The 20,930-nt window shown below is 36.6% G+C and overlaps 1 protein-coding gene across 1 annotated transcript in view; it reads left to right on the top strand.

The window, feature by feature from the left end:
- Positions 1 to 20,930, top strand: part of Klp61F (Kinesin-like protein at 61F) — a 110,199-nt gene that overhangs the window by 18,540 nt on the left and 70,729 nt on the right. The window contains exons 6-7 of the mRNA XM_083142460.1: positions 377 to 613; positions 4,349 to 4,541. Coding sequence (XP_082998586.1) covers positions 377 to 613; positions 4,349 to 4,541 — 430 coding nt within the window. The remainder of the gene's footprint in view (positions 1 to 376; positions 614 to 4,348; positions 4,542 to 20,930) is intronic.

The following is a 20,930-nucleotide window of genomic DNA, read 5'->3' as shown; positions in this document are numbered from 1 at the left end:
CCCCTTCAAGTGAGTACTTTAAATAGTATATACTGTTTACTACTGTTTAATTGAATTGAATTAGAATTTTTGGATACATTGGAAATATACAGACCCTTTGCATTGTTTATATATTTGTGTGAGTATGTGTGTGGGTGGTGAGGGGCGGTAATACGTAAGGTTGAATTAGAAAAAAAAAATGTCCTTGTACTCTTGAATTTTTGGAAAGTTTGCCTTGAAAACTGGGAATTATACTTGAATTTTATCATGGTCATAGACTTGCCTCCCTGATTGTGAATTGTGTTTAAAAATAGAATATTTCTTGGCAAAAGTTAATCTGAAAAACACCTATTTTTCATTGATATTTTACTAATCTTGATTGTTCTTTCTATTTCAGTCGGTCCCATACAGTGTTTTCTATAACCGTGCACATTAAAGAGAACTCTATTGATGGTGAGGAGCTGTTGAAGAATGGCAAGTTGTACCTTGTTGATTTGGCTGGAAGTGAAAACATCGGTCGTTCTGGAGCTGTGGATAAGAGAGCTCGTGAGGCCGGCAATATAAACCAGTCGTTACTCACTTTGGGACGAGTCATCACGGCCCTTGTTGAAAGAGCACCCCACATCCCCTACAGGTAGGGTAGAAGTTGTCTTATTTATAAACTGTATGTACGGTTGGGAGAAAATTGCCAGTGTTTGCTATGTTGCCACTGAACTGGGAAAGTTCAGGTAAGCAACCTATCACTAATTTCACTAAGAGCCATTAGTTTGAAATTCAGACAAAAAAAAATGATATTTGGATAGTTGTATTTTTTTTTTTTAATTGATAAGTAATGAGAATGAATATCGTGCAATTTTGAGACACTGAAAAAAATTCTCCTCCCCTGTAAAAAAATGTTCAATTTTTCATGAGAAATGAAATATGAGTAAGTTTGAAGTGCTGTTCTAACACCCCGAACTTCTGTTTCCACATACTGTTAATGTGACACTCCTTGTTTATAAACATTCTATCCAATTGTGCAATGCGGAAACACACAACTTCATGTAGGTAACACTTACACAGTGTTTACTGCATTCATCATGAACATTCACTTGCATCCAAAATGCAGTTTTTCACTTCATGAAAAATGGACGGTATGACATTGAATTTCAACATTTTGTACAGGTGAGGGGAGGAATTTTATTTTTCATGGTCTCAAAATTGCACGATATTAGTTTCTCATTACTAGAGCCTGGTACTTTATCCTATAAAACTAAAATATGTACGTAATTATGTCATAAATATTGAAAAATACATCACAAAAATGCCGAAATATTCCCAGTAAAGCCAGAAATATGTACAGGGTGACAGGGAATTGTACTCATTTTTGAATTAAGAGTATACAGTTAATGTGACACCAAACTTTATTCCTGGGGTTTGAATAGGTGTGGGAAGTAATGTCATTTGTGTTACGTAGAAAAATCTCATCTGGAAGGTGATGTCTATCTTCCATAATGCAGTTTTCCAGTCGAGAGGTGAAGCTGCCCCACATGCATTGCAATGTCTCCTGAGTGATCTGCTGCACCTCCCTATGAATTTCTGTCTTCAGTTAGTCTAATGAATGGGGCTTGTAGACATAAACTCGCTCCTTTAAATATCCCCACAGAAAGAAGTCGCATAGACCATCATATGTGAACATGCGATATTCCACCGACCACAACTCAATGGTAACTGCAATAAATAAATGTAAAATAAATGGCAATAAATAACACATTATACAACAAAAGTAATACATTTTTTCTTGTATGTACGCATTGCTTGCATTGTAGAATTATTTTCCTGTAGTTTACGGTTATTACAAGCACAAGAAAACAGTTTTTCGTTGTGACGTTTCAGGAGAACACACGCTCCCTTCATCAGACATTTATTTTAATTTTGACTAAATATACAGTTATAACAATGGTTAGCAATTTTTTAAACAAAAAGAATCAGTTATATAATGGATGTTGTCAATGTTACTTTGTTGTAATATAGCGAACTAACTGTGAAAAGAAGCAGTCTGTTTTATTTTTATTTCAGATATTTCCAATTCCATTTGAAATATAAATGATTATTCATGATGGATGCGGTAAACGTGGTTTAAAATTACTTACGTGAAATTCCACTCCAGACACGGTACGCTTAGTGGATGAAGACAGACGATCTTCGAAATTAATAGAATTTAACCATTAAATTGTGCAACGCTGAAATATGGAACTTCTAAATTTTACGTAAGTAATAAATGATTGTTTTTAAATTTCTTAATCTTGATCTTTTATTCACTATAAATATGTGGGCCTGCTTATACATATCCAATGTCAAATTTATATATTAAAAGTTACAAATATTCTAACTACAAGGTAACCAAAAAAGTTCTTGCCGTTTTTGATGTCCCATTAATCATGCACTCACAGAGAGGAAACGAAATGACGCACGTGCCTGCCAAGCGATCGGGAGTTAGTCTGACCATCGACTGTCAGTAATACAGGCACGTTGCACACACACAGCAGACATAGCTCGTCCCATGTCGAAGAGGAATGGAGGTATCGAAGCAGCTTGTTCGTGTGTGTTTCTTGTATGACTTTAAAGTGGGCCTGTCAGCTGCCGCATCAAGTCGCCACATTTGCCAGGTATTTGGGGAGAATGCCGTGAACGAACGCACTGCCAGGCATTGGTTCCAGAAATTCCGTTCGGGAGATGTGAGCCTTTCGGATGAACTTCGCACCCATTTCTCACACGAAACTACTACTTCAAACTGGCGTGAAAAATAAACAAATAGGCTTAAACAAACAAATATAATTTAAACACACAAAGGTTTATTCTTCCGATTTTTATAATAGTGGAACACTAGTGCTACTGTTGGTGGTAGTTTACAGAAACTTTTCCAGCAACCCTCGTATGTTGTTAAAACGTTAAATTGGGAAAATATGCCTTATCAAGTTCATCTATTTTGGCTTATTTTCATCAGATACATAAAGATATCGCCCTAGTATTTGATCTGATACCAAATTAAAAATATGTTTTAACATAAAAGTCCCAGTCCCTACTCATTACTATTTCAACATAAGGAAATCAAGCCAAACAAAAAGCTGTAATTATGTCACTTTGAATTTCAAAATTATGGCTCTTAAGAATAACACTCAAAAACTTGGAAAGCACAGAGCATGTTAAATATGGTTCTTGTACATGATGTCATTGTGAATTTTTCACGTGCATACAACCCTAATTTGATACAACAACTTCTTGTAAGTTAAGAAAGAAACAAGGGCTGAGCTGATAACCACTTGGATACAATACTCTTACGAATCCTGACTGATACTTGAAAACTGTAACAATTCAATGTAGTTAGAATATTTGTAACTTTTAATATATAAATTTTACATTGGATATGTATAAGCAGGCCCACATATTTATAGTGAACAAAAGATCAAGATTTCAAGAAATTTAAAAACATAATCATTTATTACTTACGTGAAATTTAGAAGTTTCGTATTTCCGCTTTGCACAATTTAATGGTTAAATTCTATTAATTTCGAAGATCCTCTATCTTCATCTACTAAGGGTACCGTGTCTGGAGTGGAATTTCACATAAGTAGAGGCACATTTTTTTGGTAAATAAAAAAGCAAAATTTCGGTACAAAAACTGAGCCAATTTCGGGTTCAAAAGTGGTAAATAAAATAAAATATCGGTGTTATAGCGGTGAAAAAATGGATGAAAAGTGGAATATAAAAAGACGTATTGGTTTTAAAATTGTGAATATAATCCTAAACTTGATTTAAAAACTACACTTATTCCACAGAATTAAAATTTCACTTCTAATAGCACAATTATGTAGTTATCAGAGTTTTAAGTTTATTTCTGTCTAAAGGAGTCCATTTTTGCTTCTCCAATATTAACAGCAGAATTAATTAATTTTCCGGGAATTGCATAACTCTCAGGATAATTCAGACCTCAGAAGGTGTCGCGTCGGTGAATAAACCCTGAATTTCGTGTTTAAGAGTTAATTTCGCTTTTTGCAGTTCATTTCGCATTATTTCGTGACAAAATATGGTCACAAAATGCATCCCTCACCTTTCAAAAACATGAAAAATTAACACTACAGTGTGTTTTTTCAAATTTCGTTTTTTCGTTAAAAACGAAATATGCATGCCCCTACACATAAGTAATTTTAAACCATGTTTACCTCATCCATCATAAATAATCATTTATATTTCAAATGGAATTGGAATGAAACTTTCTAATATCAATATCGGTGATATCGGCCAATACTGATGCATCAGCTCATTCCTAATTAAGATACTATTATTCTGATGACATGGCTTTTGATTGTTTTGTATTCCATCATTACAGAGAATCTAAATTGACAAGATTACTTCAGGATTCTTTGGGAGGTCGTACCAAGACATCGATAATTGCCACAATTTCTCCTGCCTCAAACAATTTAGAGGAGACACTCAGCACCTTGGATTATGCTTATAGAGCGAAGAACATTACAAACCGTCCAGAAATTAACCAGAAGTTGTCAAAGAAAACTTTGCTCAAGGTAGGTAATGCATTTTAGTTTTTCTCGGTTTTCGATGTGTGCATACAGTACTTTCTGTGTCAGAACATTTCTATCTTCATGACTAGCTCTGATTTTTATGAAGTTTTGCACAATGCATCCAGAAGAAGAAGAAGATAGATAAAATGTAGAAGTTGGTCTCTTGAATTATAAAATCTTGCACAACTCTAGTCACTGGACACTGTCTTGGTCTTGTCTCAATATTATAAAGGTCCACTGGCGCAACTACAGGGGAGCAAATACATTGATTTCCCCACCCTTGGTTGGAAACGAGTTCTAGGGGGGCAAACATTGATGACCAAGTCTAGTGCAGGGGACAATTATCACCCAGAACTTCAAATTTTATGCAAATGAAAATACTTTTCGTAAAATTTTCTTGCTTGCTTCGCTCACAATATCTGCTTTTCTTAGTCTTATCAAGTTCAGAACCATAGCTAGGGGACGACGGGAGATGGCCCTGGACGCCGAACGATCTAAATATGATTGATTGTTTTTTGTTTTTTTTTAAAGTCTACTTTATGCATAGAAAGGTTAATTGAGACTGGGTCTATAGCTTAAAATGGGTTACGAACCACTATGTGCCTCACCATGTATCGGACCCGGGACCCCTTGATCACAAGGCAATGATGTTACCAGTACACCATCGGGGAGGCACAGAAGTTTGTAAATGATACAATGCCATGGCGTTCCGTGAAATTATTTGCACCCTGTTAAATTAATATTGATTTCAGCCTGCAAAAAAATTGGATCCAAAAATTTTCTTGCTCGCAATTTCTATTTCTTCACTGTAGTCCATAATCCATTGTAAATCACAAGACAGAGAAATAAGACTTGTCTTCATTGATTTTATTTTAAATGCATGAACAATTGTTTGGAGGAAAGGGAACGTGTACATTTGAGAGACAATTTATTTAATTTTTGTTGTTGATTATTGTGAGATGGATGCATTGGTTGTGTAATGTATTTATAATATTTATTAAAGAAACTTTGAATACATACACAATTTAGTGTCCATGTCAGTCCACGTTGCTTATATTGTGCATGAAAGTTATTTTAATGGAATTTTAATTATATTTCGAATGCATTTATAAAGCATTTTCTGTCTTTCAAAAGTAGTTTATGTACTTGTTTTCCGATATTAATGTTAAATTGAACGTGTTAGAAAAATATTGCAAATAGTTTGTTCGAAGACAAATACTTTAGCACAAACTTCTTATCCCCTTTTTGCGTAATTTGCGAGGATGATAACGTCTTTGATACTCCCACTAGTAATACGTAGTAATAATAATGTTGATCCTGGTTTTGAATCCTGTCTTGTGCATGGATGTTTGCGAGTATCCATTCATAATTTTCATCATGCCATCACTCATCCCCATCTTCGTTATTTAGCCAATAGTGGTCCAAGAAGCGAAGTGGTTTGTCCTCTGCCTACCAGGGGTCACAGTGTCCTTTGTTGCCACGTTGTCAAGGACGTGAATGTTCTGGTGGCGGAGACCAGAGAGCTGCACATTGGGCAAATTTGCTTACTAGGCCCACCTGGTTGGCGAGCGGGCAAGTAAAACTGTAGACCTGACTTTTGACCCGTCAAGCATCGAAAGTCCACGGGTAACTGGAAAGCCTTGCAAGACCAAGCTCTGTTATCTTCAGTAAACGTTCATTCCGGCTTTGCACAGTCTCCAGATACATGAGTCACGCAGTCACCATTGCCAACTTTTAGATTCTAAACTGGTCTAGGAGCACTTAAAATGTTCATCACTTTTATCAATTTGAAATTGCAGACATTTATTCCTTGGTAGAAAACATTTGTATCACTCACACCAAGTGGCGGCGATTGAGTTCCAAAACTAGGCATCCAAGATGCAAGAGTAGGGGGGGAGGGGGAAGCAAGGACAGTTTAATTTCCCTTGGTACATAAAATTAGCGTGGTGCCAAAGTGGCAAAAAAAAAAGGGGGGCAACTGCCCCCTCTCGGTCCCACCCCTAATCGCCGCCACTGCCGACACCTGTAGACGAGTACGAACCAAGTTTGGCAAAAAGTGCCATCGTAAATATTTTGGAACTTTGTGTGACTGGTGATTGTTCTACATTAAACATTTTTTGGGGGTGCTCCTCTATGGCACAGTGGTAGTGTCGTCGGCTTGTAATCTTAGGGTCCCGGGTTCGATAGCTGGTGGAGGTACATAGTGGTTCGGATCCCACTTTAAACTGTAGGTCCAGTCCCGATTAGCCTTATTGTGCATAAAGTGACCTAATAAATGAACCAATCAAACAGATTTTCTCTCTGGTGTAATCTTTTGAATTCAATATCCGAATTAGTTGCTCAAGATATCACCCCTCAACACTAAGGCACAATGGTCCATAAAATGGATCGTGAAATCTTAATTTGCATTATAAAAGGTTTTTGCATATTGTCATCTCTTTCAACAAATTGTCGTTCGCTCATGGTGTTGCTAGTTATCTAGTTTCCGCATTGATAGGCATGCTATTTACATATTTCAACAAACAAACTACGTTAAGATGAAACCGATAGAAGATTTAAGATTTCAAGACCAGAAAAGTGACATAAAATGAACAAGACACACAAACCTATTTCAAGACCTTAAGAAAAGGAAAATATGTGGTAGTCGCTTTGACATAATAATGAAACTAATTTGAGAAGTTACAAAATCTTATACTACAGTGGTGTATCAACTTATTGCGAGACCCTGGGCGAGATTATAATGCAAGGCCGCCTCATCCGTTCTTTAAGTTTGGAATATTAATATGAATCGATACACAGCCATAAAGGAAACTCCAGCAAATTATCCTATTTATATAATAGCCTAATAATAATAATAATAATAATAATACATTTGACAAAAATTATATTTAATAGTACGGTGACAGAAATTTACAGTAACACACTGCTGGAATTTTTATTAACCAAAACAGTAGTAATAGCACGTTTTTTAAGATGTCTTTAGGCAGTAACACACAACTGAAATATCCTTAAATATGCTAAACTTTTTTTTAAAAAAATCTGAAATACAAACTAAGAATCTTTAAATATAACCTATATATTATTTAATGAGTTGTTCCTTGTTTCCTCATTTCAAAATTTGTAGGATATACAAACCATATCTTAAGAAGAAAATATCGAAGGACGTACATAAAATGTCGGTTCTTGATAGAGCGGGGGGAACGGGGTACGCTATACCACAATCCTGTTTAGGGGCCCAAAATATCTACCTACAAGCTCTTCGACACAATTGGTTTCAACATCAACAAATCTTAAAACGATAGTCATTTGCCCCATAAGTGTGAAATCTTTGGTGTAATCGATTGATACAGCTAATTTGCCTTTATTTAATTAGCAATTTTGACTGTGTTGTACATTAATTGTACCAGTTAACTTTGAATTTTAGGACTTAGATGATGATAATAATAATTGTGAATCTCATTTTGTTGTTACGTCTTAATGTTCTTGTAATATTAAATATTTGACGCAGTGGTGTAACAAAATCGTAAAGTACGTGTCCGCAAGAAACAAATTTGGGTCCCTCAAGTACAGTCAGATTCTTCCAGGAAATTTATGGCTACACTTACATTAATAATTATACAAATCGATGCTCTACCTGTGAATTTTCACATATTACAACATATCTTTCTTTGACATTTATGTATTCAAAAGAAGAAAATACAAATACCTACTTATCCCCTCCCCGCCCCTCTTAACAGCTGGGTTTTATAAAAAAAATGATTTTTATTTATAATGTTTGATATTTTTTATTTAAATCTATCTTCTTTTTGGCACCGTACACACAAGACATATTTTTTTATGTAGAAAGGCTTTTTCTGATAAACGGCCCTGTAAAATATTTGAAGAGTTCGATTAAAGCAAATAATAAATATCATGTAAATATGCATTTCTCTATTTCTCGAACTGAACATAATGAAGCTAATATGAAAATGTTTGTTGTGTGTGTTAATGAAACTATTATAATTTCAGTAACTTTTCTTACAGTGAAAATAATAAATTCTGGAAGTACTTTATATTTTTAACTTAAAATAATTTTTACAGTCTTTGTAGCCGAATTTTAGTGTTTTTTATTGATAGCCAAATATCAGCTGCCATATTTATTTACAGTTTAATGAAAATGACACTATTTACGGTTTAACATGATTAGTATTTTGTATATTATTCTATTTAAAAAATGTGCTATTTTTGCTTATAAAAATTATTGAATTTTAAATCTAGGGAAATTTAAGTGGTTTTTTTTTTCAGATATCATATTACATTTAATTTTGTATGAGCTTCACCTCATCAGTACATATATTTTGTTTCCTTTATTTCCTTTCTTAGAGCATAATAAACACCATTAAATGATTACAAGATTAATATACTTTCACAAAAAGCAATTTTGATATCTACAAATTTCTTGTGTACATTATTCTGTAATTAAATTAAATTAAATTAATTATGAATTTGATTTAAATCAAACTACCTTGCTTAACAGAACTTTTCTTACTGGCTTCTGAGCAGCGAATGACCCTTTTACATTAGATCTTGCCCTTTCTCGTTCAAGAGTGAGATTACTGAGTCTGCTAAATTTGGGCTGAATCATACCATTCGACACTACCTTCCAGAAGTTTTTCCTAAGTTTCAACTTTGAGAAAGATATGGGATACAGAGAACACTGGAAGCTAGCGTAGAGCTATCAAGGAGAAGAAACTTTGCCAAAGCCCTTGATTTCAGATTTAAGCACATTTCTGAAACTTAGAAATTGATGAGGAAATTCGGAAAATTAATCATCTTCGTGCCCGTTACAGAGGGCAATAGCGTAGGAAGGAAGAACTGCTAATATTATCCATACCCTTCTTCAGTTTAAAACACCGGAAGCATTAAATGCCCCATACTTTGCTCTGTGGCAGTTGGAGGTGCTTTATCATTAACACATTAAAATCGTGTAGGCTGTGCAAGGTCACGAGACAGAAGAAAAGCCAAGACAAAGTGCTTTTAATTCAAGAAAATAATAAATGGATAAAAATGTCCAAGCATTTCTTACGTTAATGTTTCACATGAGAAATGAGAATAATTTTGACTTTTTCGGAGCCCCTTAGGCTTAGAACTCCCGCCCGTCTTGGATTTGACGTATTCATTCAAATTATAAAGTTAAACGAATATAAAGCCAGATAAAAAAAAGTTTTAATTTTATTGCCCACAAAATTAGCCTTTTGTATCTTTCTCACTTCCATTTATTATGTTTTTGGTATCAACCTTATGGGACGCAAGGCCCAGGGTGGTTGCCCACGTCACCCACCCCTCGCTATGCCAATGGTTATACAAGCCGAAGGCACCTGTGCCTAGCAGAAATTCAAATATTTCCATGTGTAGTGAAATATAATGGCCGTTGGCAACACTTGACAGTAGTGCTCGCCGTCTACCTGCAAGAACTACATCGAGTCTCACGGGTCTTCTTAACCCAGATAACCTTAAAAGAAGACTATAAATAAAAACAAACTTTTATTCGCATAAAATGTTTCATTGCCAACTGAAATATGTGAAAAAGAATAATTATACACTTTCGTTCATATTTGGGCAATTATTTAGCCCATCCTATATATAGGATGCCAGGAATGTGAATGATACAAATGTCTTGCTAAATTGCATATGTTTTACACAGTATGGAAATCCACGAAACATTTTACGTGCAATCCAACGTCACACTTTACACACCTTGTTGTTGCTTTTGCATGGCACTGTCGGCATCTTGTCTGTTTCTCTTGTGGTATTACCAAGTGATCAATTCTATCGTATCGCATGTCTTCCTTGCCAGATGCATTTGGGCGTCCTTTGGAATTTGGTTTTGAGATTCTGGCATTGCTTGCAAGCAGGGATGTTGCAATTCGACAACGAAAAGATAGCAGATCCAGTTCACCTTTGCGAGATTTGTGTATTTGCCATGCATTATTTACTGCTAAGTCAATGCAGTGAGCAACAAGAGGAAAGTACCATTTTTTCCCCCTTATGTTGACTCAGTAGAGGCTTATGTTTTGATCACATCGATCTACACCACCCATATTAGAATTGTACATGTGAACCAAATGTGGTTGCTGCCCCTGTATGTTCTTTTTCTCCATCAGTGAGTACCTTTTTGCTGAATGAATAGGAAATACTCCAAGCTAAACACACTACACTGTTATCGTGCCATTTAGCCACAACAATGGATTTCTCACCTGTCACTCTATAGTCAAAGAAACCCCTGTCTTTTTTCTTCATTTCACGTGTTTCAATGAGAGGACACTTACTACAAATTCGGTTTTCTCGCACAGTTCCAGTTCCTCTCATATTTTTTTCTGACAACTTCTGAAGTAAGTGAATGGACGTAAAAAAGTTATCAAAATACAAATGGAAAGGAGAATCAGGACTAATACTTAGCAATATATCTGTATATTGAAGTACAACTGATGTTCCCAAACCAAGTTCCTTGTACAGTGGCTTGAGTATCGTGCTAGCACCTTCATAAGGCTCAACCCAAGTGACATGCCAGCCACGTAGCACCAGTCCATAATAAGGGACCATTGCTTCGTCTATACTTTGGTTTTCTTCCAGTGGAGCCAACTCCTGGAACTTCCTGTTCAGAATATCAAACAAATGACGAACCTTAGCAAATTTGTCTGCTGTGTCCAGTTCATTATTATCAACTATGTGAAGATTTGACATGATAAAATCAAATCTGTCTCTATAGATCCACCAAGCTTTCTGAAACCTCGGAAAATATGCGAACTACAGGTTTCCCCGTAACTTGAAGTAGCGACACTAGCGCCACTGCTTCCATGCCAGGGTTTCAGATAGGTTGATGGATCTATAGTTAGGGCTTTGTACACTAAGTCATTATGAGCATCAGAACTCCTTTCCCAGTACATTTTTCGTCGAGGAACTTGTACATATCCACTAAGGAGAAGAATTCCAAAAAAACATTTCATTTCATTTGAAGTGATATCTTCAGGACTGCTCTTTGCAGCTGCATACATATTGCTGTAGGAAACGAACATGTTTATCACTATATATCATGGCTCCCGAAACCAATAACAAACGTAACACGGATCCTAACCATATCAATGCTTGACCCGGACTGTCTTCTCTGCAACGCACATCAACCGTTCCTCAGAAAAGACGTTAACTTCTCTTGCCGCCCTTTTTTCCCCAGCGAGGGTGGGTCAACTTTTATAAGGGGTGCGTCAAGATCGGTTACAACAGCCCCCTCCTCCAAAAAGTTATTAGATGGACATTTATGAGAGATAATAATGTAATAACTATTACAATTCCAAATGACACCTTCAATTATTAGACGAGCCTTGTACATACAAATTTTTACCATTATTACTATTACTTCAATTATTAAATGTTATAAATGATTAACAATGAAATTTATTATTATTATTATGAAAGTTCAAACCATATTTATTTTTATAAAACATCTTTAGAGATTAAATTGTTTCTCTTGTTTCTTTACTTATCCAATACGCAAGTTGGCATTCTGGCGCCAATATACAGCGAAACTTGCAAATCAAACATTTTTCCACTCCCAACTTAAACATCTTGCATATTAATCCAATTATTCAATCAAGTACAGATCATATATACTCCACATACAATATAATTACATAGACACTAGTATGCTTACACAAATTTAGAAAACATTCTCAAACAATATTTATCAAAAGCAGATTTTCTTTAGTATCAAGATAACACTTAATGAATTATTGCTGTAGTTTGCTATTATGCAAAATCAATATTTTTGAGTGTTTTTTTTAACTTAAATATATCACCTTTGTTTGAACCGGTTTGCTTTCATAAATTATTCAAAATAATATTTTTCTTTTCATATATTTAACATTCTAGTATTTTCTTTTGTTTCATTTTACATAAACCTTTCAACAATTTTCAGACTGTTCTTCAACCCTTCATCGGTTGTTCTATTTATTTTACATATAACTCTTTTCAATTCTATTTTAATTTTACTGCATCATCTTCATAAACCTTACTTTATCACATTAACATCCTCTTTTACTTTTTATAACTTTGTTAAATATACCAACTTTTCATTTTTCTTAACACTCATAACCTGAAATAAACACTTGAGCGAGCTTCGATAGAATTATTCCAAAAATAACTTTATTGCTTTTATCTTTAAAAAATATCACCCTACTTGATCAAAATAATCTTAACAGTAAACCTTCTTGCTTTTGCCATAACCTCTACTTTCCTTTCTCTTATACAAAGTATCATCAAGCCTAGATCAGTAATTTTGGTAAATTTCCAGTTTCTTTACGATTCACCGCTTAATAGCATATATCTCCTATGACTAGTAACAGAATCTTGAACATTCATATTTACTTCACATCAGCATGTACTTTAATACACAACTGTAATAATTTCCAGTCCATCTTCGACCTTATTTTAAACAACTATTTTCCGGTTTGCCTTCAACCTTATTTTCAACTTTTGTGCATCTCTCGCACTTTCGTTTTCTCTTAATTCACACTGACTTTTTATCATCTGTATGGGAAAGCACAAATCTTGCTGATAACGAGTTGGACATCTTCAAACTTCTAATCCTCCTGTGGTTGGTTCATAATGAAAATGTAGCCTCTCTTCTTTAGTAACCTTTTATCATGTTCTGGTAGAGAGACTGCACAGGCCGATAGTTCACTCACAGTTTATTCTTTAGACACTATCTCTATTTCCGGCAGAGATCATGACCATTAGTTCACTCACAGTTTGTTCTTTAGACACTATCTCTCTTTCCAGCTGAGATAATGGCCAATGGCCATTACAAACGTAACACGGATCCTAACCGTATCAATGCTTGACCCGGACTGTCTTCTCTGCCACACACATCAACTGTTCCCCAGAAAAGACGTTAACTTCTCTTGCCGCCCTTTTTTCCCCAGCGAGGGTGGGTCAACTTTTATAAGGGGTGCATCAAGATCGGTTACATCACTTGTTGATCAAATATTGAGCAAAACAACTCCAGAGGGCTCTCTTGATTTTCAACCAAACACTGCACTGGCCAAGCAAGTGTATTTGTAACTAAATCACATTTTTTCCATGAATAGATCTTTCGTGTTTTCACGGGAGGAGGGGAGGGCAATACACTCGCATCACTTCCCACAGTTTCTGTGGCAGCTTTCCCATCTGTTGCCAAATCTTGAAATTCCTCTAAATGTTGATTACCAGTCTCTTCAATTTGAATTTCGGCGGCCGCTCGCAGTTAGCTACCAGGAAGATGATTTATTGAAACATTATCTTCTTCTCCTGAATCTTCATCCATGATGTTACCGTTGGCTGGTATGTCATCATCATCCTCTTCAATCATGCTCATAATGGTATGAAGAGTAAGCCCTCTGAAACAAAAAAAGTGATATTCAGCCAAAAGCATAAAATGAATTATATATAAAACAAACAAATTTGTAACAATTCTCTTCCAAGAAAGACTTATTGGCTTGCAAAAACATAAACAGAGGTTATTCCTAACCGTCCTGCTCCCCCCCTCCCACACACACACACACAGACATACAGTCACTTTTATAGTACATAAGTACGCAGGCTCTTAGATCTGATAGCTATGAATTCAAAAAGACTAAGTGATTCTTTGCAATTGATAAAGGATAGCCAAGTTCCTGGCATCCTTCATGTAGGACACCTAACTTTCAGCAGTTGGCAAGCCTGTTTGACAGTTGTTCTCAAAACTGGATATATACTAAAACAAATGATCAGGCTACCAGTTCAAAAGCACTGTAAATAATGTGTGTTTGACTTACCTGTCATATTTGAAGCGGTAATTATCCATTTTCTGTCTGTTTACTCAACTTCAATCATGCATAACACAACATAATCACAACACGAATGGCAGTGAAACAAGGAACACTAGCTCGATTTGTTACAATAAACCTTCTACAAAATAGAGATGTAGGCACGATCTGTTGGGAGTTCCTTGAACTACGTCCAGAATTTTTTGAGTAGGTGTTCTACATGTAGGACGATCGGGGTATCTGGTTAAGACCCAGATAATGGAAAAACCTGGCATGTATCGATGCCTGTGCACAACTGTGACGTGAAGCTCGCTTGCGCGATGTCAAACACCTGGGCTTGAAGTGCGAGTTGCATTTTATTGTAGGTGTGCCTCCTCACAGACTGGTTTTTTCCAGGTCTTGTGCAGGTCTCTGGTGGAGACATCTGTTCTTGCACTTACAAATGACCGTTCGCAGCCCGGCCTGTCGCCATGTTTGCTCACTTGCGCCGAAATCAGTGGCAACAATGTCCTGCAGACGACTGAGAATGTTTTGGCGGGAGCCGTGCCAGGTTAAACGTTTTGCAGTATAGTAGAGGCACATATTTTTAGCAAAAGAAAGCAAAATTTTGGTACAAAAACAGTAAATTTCGGGTTCAAACATGGTAAATAAAATAAAATTTTGGTGTTATAGCGGTGATAAATCGAATCAAAAGCTGTATATAAAATGACATTTTGGTTTTAAAATTGTGAATAATCCTAAATTTGATTTAAAAACTGCACTTATTACACAGAATAAACATACCCCTTCTAATAGCACATTTCTGTAGTTACCAGAGTTTTAAGTTTATTCCTGGTAGTGGTTCTGGGGATTCTAACAGTCACTGACAACCTGCATCCTCATGTGTTACCCCTCTTGAGACAGTGTCCTATTACAGTCTTTCAACAGGATAACACTTGTTCGCACACGGTACATGTGTCTATGGACTGCCTGCATCATGTTGAGGTACTCCTGTGGCCAGCAGCATCCCCTGATCTGTCCCCAATAGAGCTTGTAATGGATCAGCTCAGATGCCAGGTCCGACCCAGTACCAATTTGCAAGATATCGAGGACCAGTTACAATGGCTGTGTGCCGATTTGCCTCGGGAAAGGATACAAAGGCTCTAGAACTCCATTCCAAATCTAATCAGTGCATGTATAAAGACTGGAAGGGGTGCCACATCCTACAGACATGGGGTCAGCAGTATGTCCATAGTGCACTCTGTTGTCCGTTTGATCTGATTTTGTAATTATTGCAATATAGTTGCAACATAACCTGTCAGCAGGTGCAGTTTCTTTTAATTTCCACCTTCTTCTAGGTGCTTAGTTTTTTTTAGTAGTTTGTAGTTTTAGAAATAGAACTACATAAAGCTTGAGCAAAATTGCTGATTGTTGACACATTCCAGAAAAATATAAAGAACTTCAATAATAGTAAAATAATTTGTGGGAAACATTTTTAAAATGCTAGAAGAAAGTTTTCAAATTCTTTTACTTCTTTTAGGCAGCAAGTAGCAACCATTTTATTATGAATGAAGGAAGCAAAATTAAAAAAAATAGTTGCATTTAGTTGTAAATTGCAACACACTGGCAAGTCCTTGCAAGAATTATAGTTAACTTCAATGTATAAGATCTATTGTTGAGTCACTTCTGCCAAGAGAAGCCTTAGCTTCATAACTTGTCACAGATTCATTGTTATATGAGCTGGTTCAAAGTTTTTCAGCTTTAGTTCACATATCCAACCGATAGCACCTTTCTTCATTTTTCATACTCGTGGATAACTGAGTGTGAAAAATCAAGAAGGGGGAAGAAAGCCCCCTGATTCATTACACTGGTATACAGTGAGGGAACTTCAGAAACCAGACTATTTAATTTTTAACAATTTAAGGGTGCTGACACGAAAATTCTTATTGGCTTCGGTTTTTTTAAGGTTTCGAAGGTAACTCATAAAATCCTAATGTCTTATTTGCCTGTACATTATGAAGAGGAGCCACATGTGGCTTCTTATTATCAGCCAAGTAGAGGACTTCTTTGCAATTCACAAGTGTTGATGCCACAGTTTATGGTTTCTTGTGAACGCGTTCCAGCTGTTGAGAGTACCAGTTGCATTGATTGTCTGGTCAGGAGTCGAAATGCATCGTACCCTGAGTGGTCCACCTAACACAGAGCATAACCTTTTGAGACAGTGGTGGTTTCGGTTGCTGGAATAGGTTTAGGTGATCCTAACCAATGATGATAGTACCATGGAGTATCGTAAAGAACCCACTTCTCATCTCATATCAGCACTCTGTCCAGAAGGGAATCCTTATTTAGACGCGTCAACAAGAAAACTTATGCATCTGCTCGTATGACCTTCTGAGCTGCAGTCAAGGCATGTAGGGACCATTGGCCCACTTTGTACTGTTTTCCAAGTTATCACAGTAGCAGCCTGCAGACCAGTTGGTCTTCCCAGCATGTGGTACATCTTCGAGGGATGCATCGCCCATTGTGGATCTTTTGTTGCACTGTCTTCTCATTCACTACATCATTCCCGAAAGCCTGCTGACGTGCTTGTTCCAAGTTTAAACTTATACAGCATACCAGCTCTTATTACATTGTTTGGAACACCCATGCTTCACCAGTGGCATATTTTGAACACTCTGCAACAATTCTTATCTGTTGTATATATATTTATTATGTACTTCAACCAGATTAATTATATAATAGAAATAAACACCATGTAAGTATAACAAAGACAGAAGTCAGACAACTTCACATTTCCCAGCAATTTCTATGAATGTTAAAAAAGTTGATTTACCAGCAGTAAACCAGATAACATGGGAGAATACACCACTGTGCTTCACCTGCCCTCACTGATGCTCACCTTGAAATCCACTGATCATAACCTGATGGTTGAACATGTATACACCCATCAACAACATCTATTGTCTTATTTGTATCACCTTGGAACTCAGTGTGATTGGAGCATATGATGTTTGGCATGGTGGTTCCTCCATTGAGAGAATTTTTCTCCAATAAGAAAAAAGAATGGATCACCCAACTGTCTGACATGGACCACAATGGAGCAGCATTTTGCTATTTCACAGACAAGTTTCCGCATTGAAATGAAGCCAACGTTATAGAGGACATATTCATGCGGTCAGAAATTCGCAGGATCTACACTTCAGTGAAGTACTTGTTTCATGCTGAAAAAGAAACTTGGGTTGCGTGAAGGAAGGTAGTAACAAACTGTTTCAGAAAGCATACACTTGAAAATTAAAACTAGTAGAAAATATGATGCAATGTCATGATAAAAATTAGACGAAATTTTATTTTTTGTAGCACATGTTCCACACACATCACAAGATAAAATGGGTAACTTCAAAAATTAGCCTAAGTACGAAAAATACTTAAGTAAGCCTCGCTACCAAATCATCCAAATATCTGCGTGGAAAATACATTCTGCCTATAATTAACTCTGAATTTCAGGAGTTGCCATTGTTGTTTCCCATATTTGTTATTCAGAACTGGAAATCTAACCTACCTATCTTTTCTTCTTTGTAGCTACTCAGTGGTGATTTATTCATCATGGAGTTTTTGGACTATTAACCACTGTTAATTTTTACAAATAAAAATATTTTACCTACGTTTCGGAGGCTGAATCTGCCTCCGTCTTCAGGGTATCGTGTAGTCTGTTACATAAATGGTTGCCTAGGAGGAATTGTTCAAAGTGACCTAGGCTTCACCGCGTCTGCAGTTACAAGGACCTCTATATACGAAAAAAGTGCCGGGTAGATTATGAGTGGCCCAGGCTCCACTATGTCAAATGGCCTCCGAAACGTAGGTAAAATATTTTTATTTGTAAAAATTAACAGTGGTTAATAGTCCAAAAACTCCATGATACCTATCTTTTGTACGATAAATTTCAACTCTCTTCTTAAATCTTGGGATGGATTGAATATCAAGCCAGATGTTGGGCACACATGGTACTGCCCTCAGATATGAACAATCTTGCCAGTACACTTGTAATTTCGAATAAAAAACAAAAAGAAACCCTTTTTTATGAATATGCCATAATTAACCCCATAAATCGTCTGTAATGCGTAAATAAGTATAGTTCTTTTATCAGTTCGATAAATACCCACAGAGAGCATTGATGCACATCAAAAATTATTGCAAGCGAATCCACAGCTGTCTTTTTATCCATATTTGTTTTTACTACGTTTTTAAACCCTAGTAACTTTTTCAACAGACAGGACGTTGTGTAGAGCATGGTTTTCTTGTTTAATGCTTAAAAAATATTCACATAGAGAGTTAATGCCCAGTGTAAGATTGATGCCTCAATCGCTTTTTGTACGAAAGTTACGTATGTTCGATGTTTTGGTTCCATGACTTTTTGGACACCCTGTATATCCCCATGGTTTTTTTTTTAAAAAAATTATGGGAATTAAGAAATGTTCATTATATAGAAGTGTCCGTTAGAAGTTTTACTGTATTTGAAAATACCAGGACGTACACTCTATCTTTGAAATATGTGGAGTAAGGAACGTTTGCACGCTGCTGCAAACGGCTTGTAGCTGTAGCAGAGTTTTCCCTTCAAGGGTTCCTTGGTCGATCCCTCTCTAGAGTCCCACTTGTTTTGTTCGTTTGCTCCTTAGCTTCTTGTTACAGTGTGTAGGCATTAGTAACAGAAATGCCAATATATCGAAAACCGGCATTTTCAGTGTATCAATAATGGGTCGGTTTGCAATATTATTTCTCTACAAGCATCTCCGCATTTATCATTGATAAACTCTCAGGGGTGCCCACAGGGGGGATTATGGGGCAGGCTGCACCATTGAGATTTTTCCTTCAAACAATGTTAAAATTCAACATTTATATATTTTTCCAAAGTATATGTAAAAATATTAAATGCACCATATTTAATCCATTAGATGAAGAATAGTGTTTAAAGGCATTATGGAAAGAAAGGGGGGGAGAAATATCCAACTCTTACATAATAGGCATTAATTGACATGTGGGTTTGGGGGGGATTCTGAATTAAACGTTGGGAGGGGGGGCAGTCTCCAACTCTATATTCCTTTTCCGGAATGTCTGGAGTAAGATAACGCGAACGCGTCCTGGCCGCAATTTGCGGCTGTGCGCCTCGTCCAATGAACGCGCGGAGGTGAGGGGTCCAGTAGTTCTGTAGTAAACATGACAGCTCACAAGCCTACTAGGGGAATTCTGCATTCTGCACCCTTCCCCACCTAGTCTGGCCCCGCCCACAAGCTTTCGCCTCTGCGCGTCGCTACTCCAGACATTCCGGAAAAGGAACATAGGTCTTATGTTATGGCGGGTATTTTAGTTAGAGGGGGATTGAGCATTAAATTGGGGGAGGTATCAAATTCTTGTGTATTACTATGGTCTTAGACTGTTGCGGAAATTCTGGTGTGGAGACTGAGAATTAATTTTTTGGAAGAGATTGTATCCACTCTTCAATATCAACAGTAAGTCTTAAATTGGCATGGACATTTTGGTGGTAGGATTGAGTACTAAATTTAAAGGGGGGGGGGGATATGAAGCTCTTGATAAAGTTTTAAATCTTAGATTGTCAAGGGATTTTTGTAGTGAAGAGAGAATTCGAACATTAAATTTTGGAGACTGTATTTACCGATATCGTATCCACACGTTTTCGACCCCGAACGTGCCAAAAGAGAAGCTGGAAGAGACTACATGTCTCAGGATCCTAAGAAAGTATTGACACCCCATTAAATTAATATTCTTGAAAGCCTGCAAAGAAATGGACGTAAAAATTTTCTTACTCGCTTCGCTTGCGGTGATGTGTTACGGGAATGCATGTTTGGCACTACTGAGGTGAATGTGAAGTTTTATATTATAGCTGCATTGAAAGACATAAGCGATATTCATTAACAACATCACTTCTTGAAATATAATGTTTAGTGTTGGTATACTGCTTAATTTAAAGCAGGGGCATCATTTGTAACAAAAAGCTAAGAAAAAGTTAGTTTCGGTAGACATGCTGTCGTAATTAAATACTTGTAGGGATTACATGATTTGAAGGTGCGAATGATTTGGGGAGGGGGTATGGGCACCCCTGGATACTCTTTGGTGTTCCCACTGACGACCTGACAGTTTACACATATGGGTGTGTCCTAAGCACTTCAATGATAAACCTAACCTGATTATCTTCCGGCGTTAACAGGGGAGAATGAAATTATACCCAGACTAAAATCTCAGGTAAACGATTTACGATTTCATTCAATTATCTGAAGAGTTTCAGTTTGAACGACGTATGTGCTTTGGAATGTGCGTCGCGATTGTCAATATTGATGGGTGGGAAACAAGAAGTACATTGATCCATTATATCTTCCCATAATGACACTAGTGAAGTTTCGTCCTTGAGCATGTAGAATTAAAAGTCCGGGTTACAGCGTTTCTAAACGCGGTGTTAACGAACTGCGCTAACCTTAGTCACCCAATCTGGAACGCTAGGTGTGCATTGGCGCCTGTGGCCAACGTGCAGACTTGTTCTGGAGTATGTGGTCCATTTGTTACCGTAATCGCCTGTCTCATCACA

This window comes from Lepisma saccharinum, chromosome 21, assembly GCF_977018435.1.
Source record: "Lepisma saccharinum chromosome 21, izLepSacc3.1, whole genome shotgun sequence".
Taxonomy (NCBI): domain Eukaryota; kingdom Metazoa; phylum Arthropoda; class Insecta; order Zygentoma; family Lepismatidae; genus Lepisma; species Lepisma saccharinum.
This window is presented reverse-complemented; position numbering and strand designations above follow the sequence as displayed.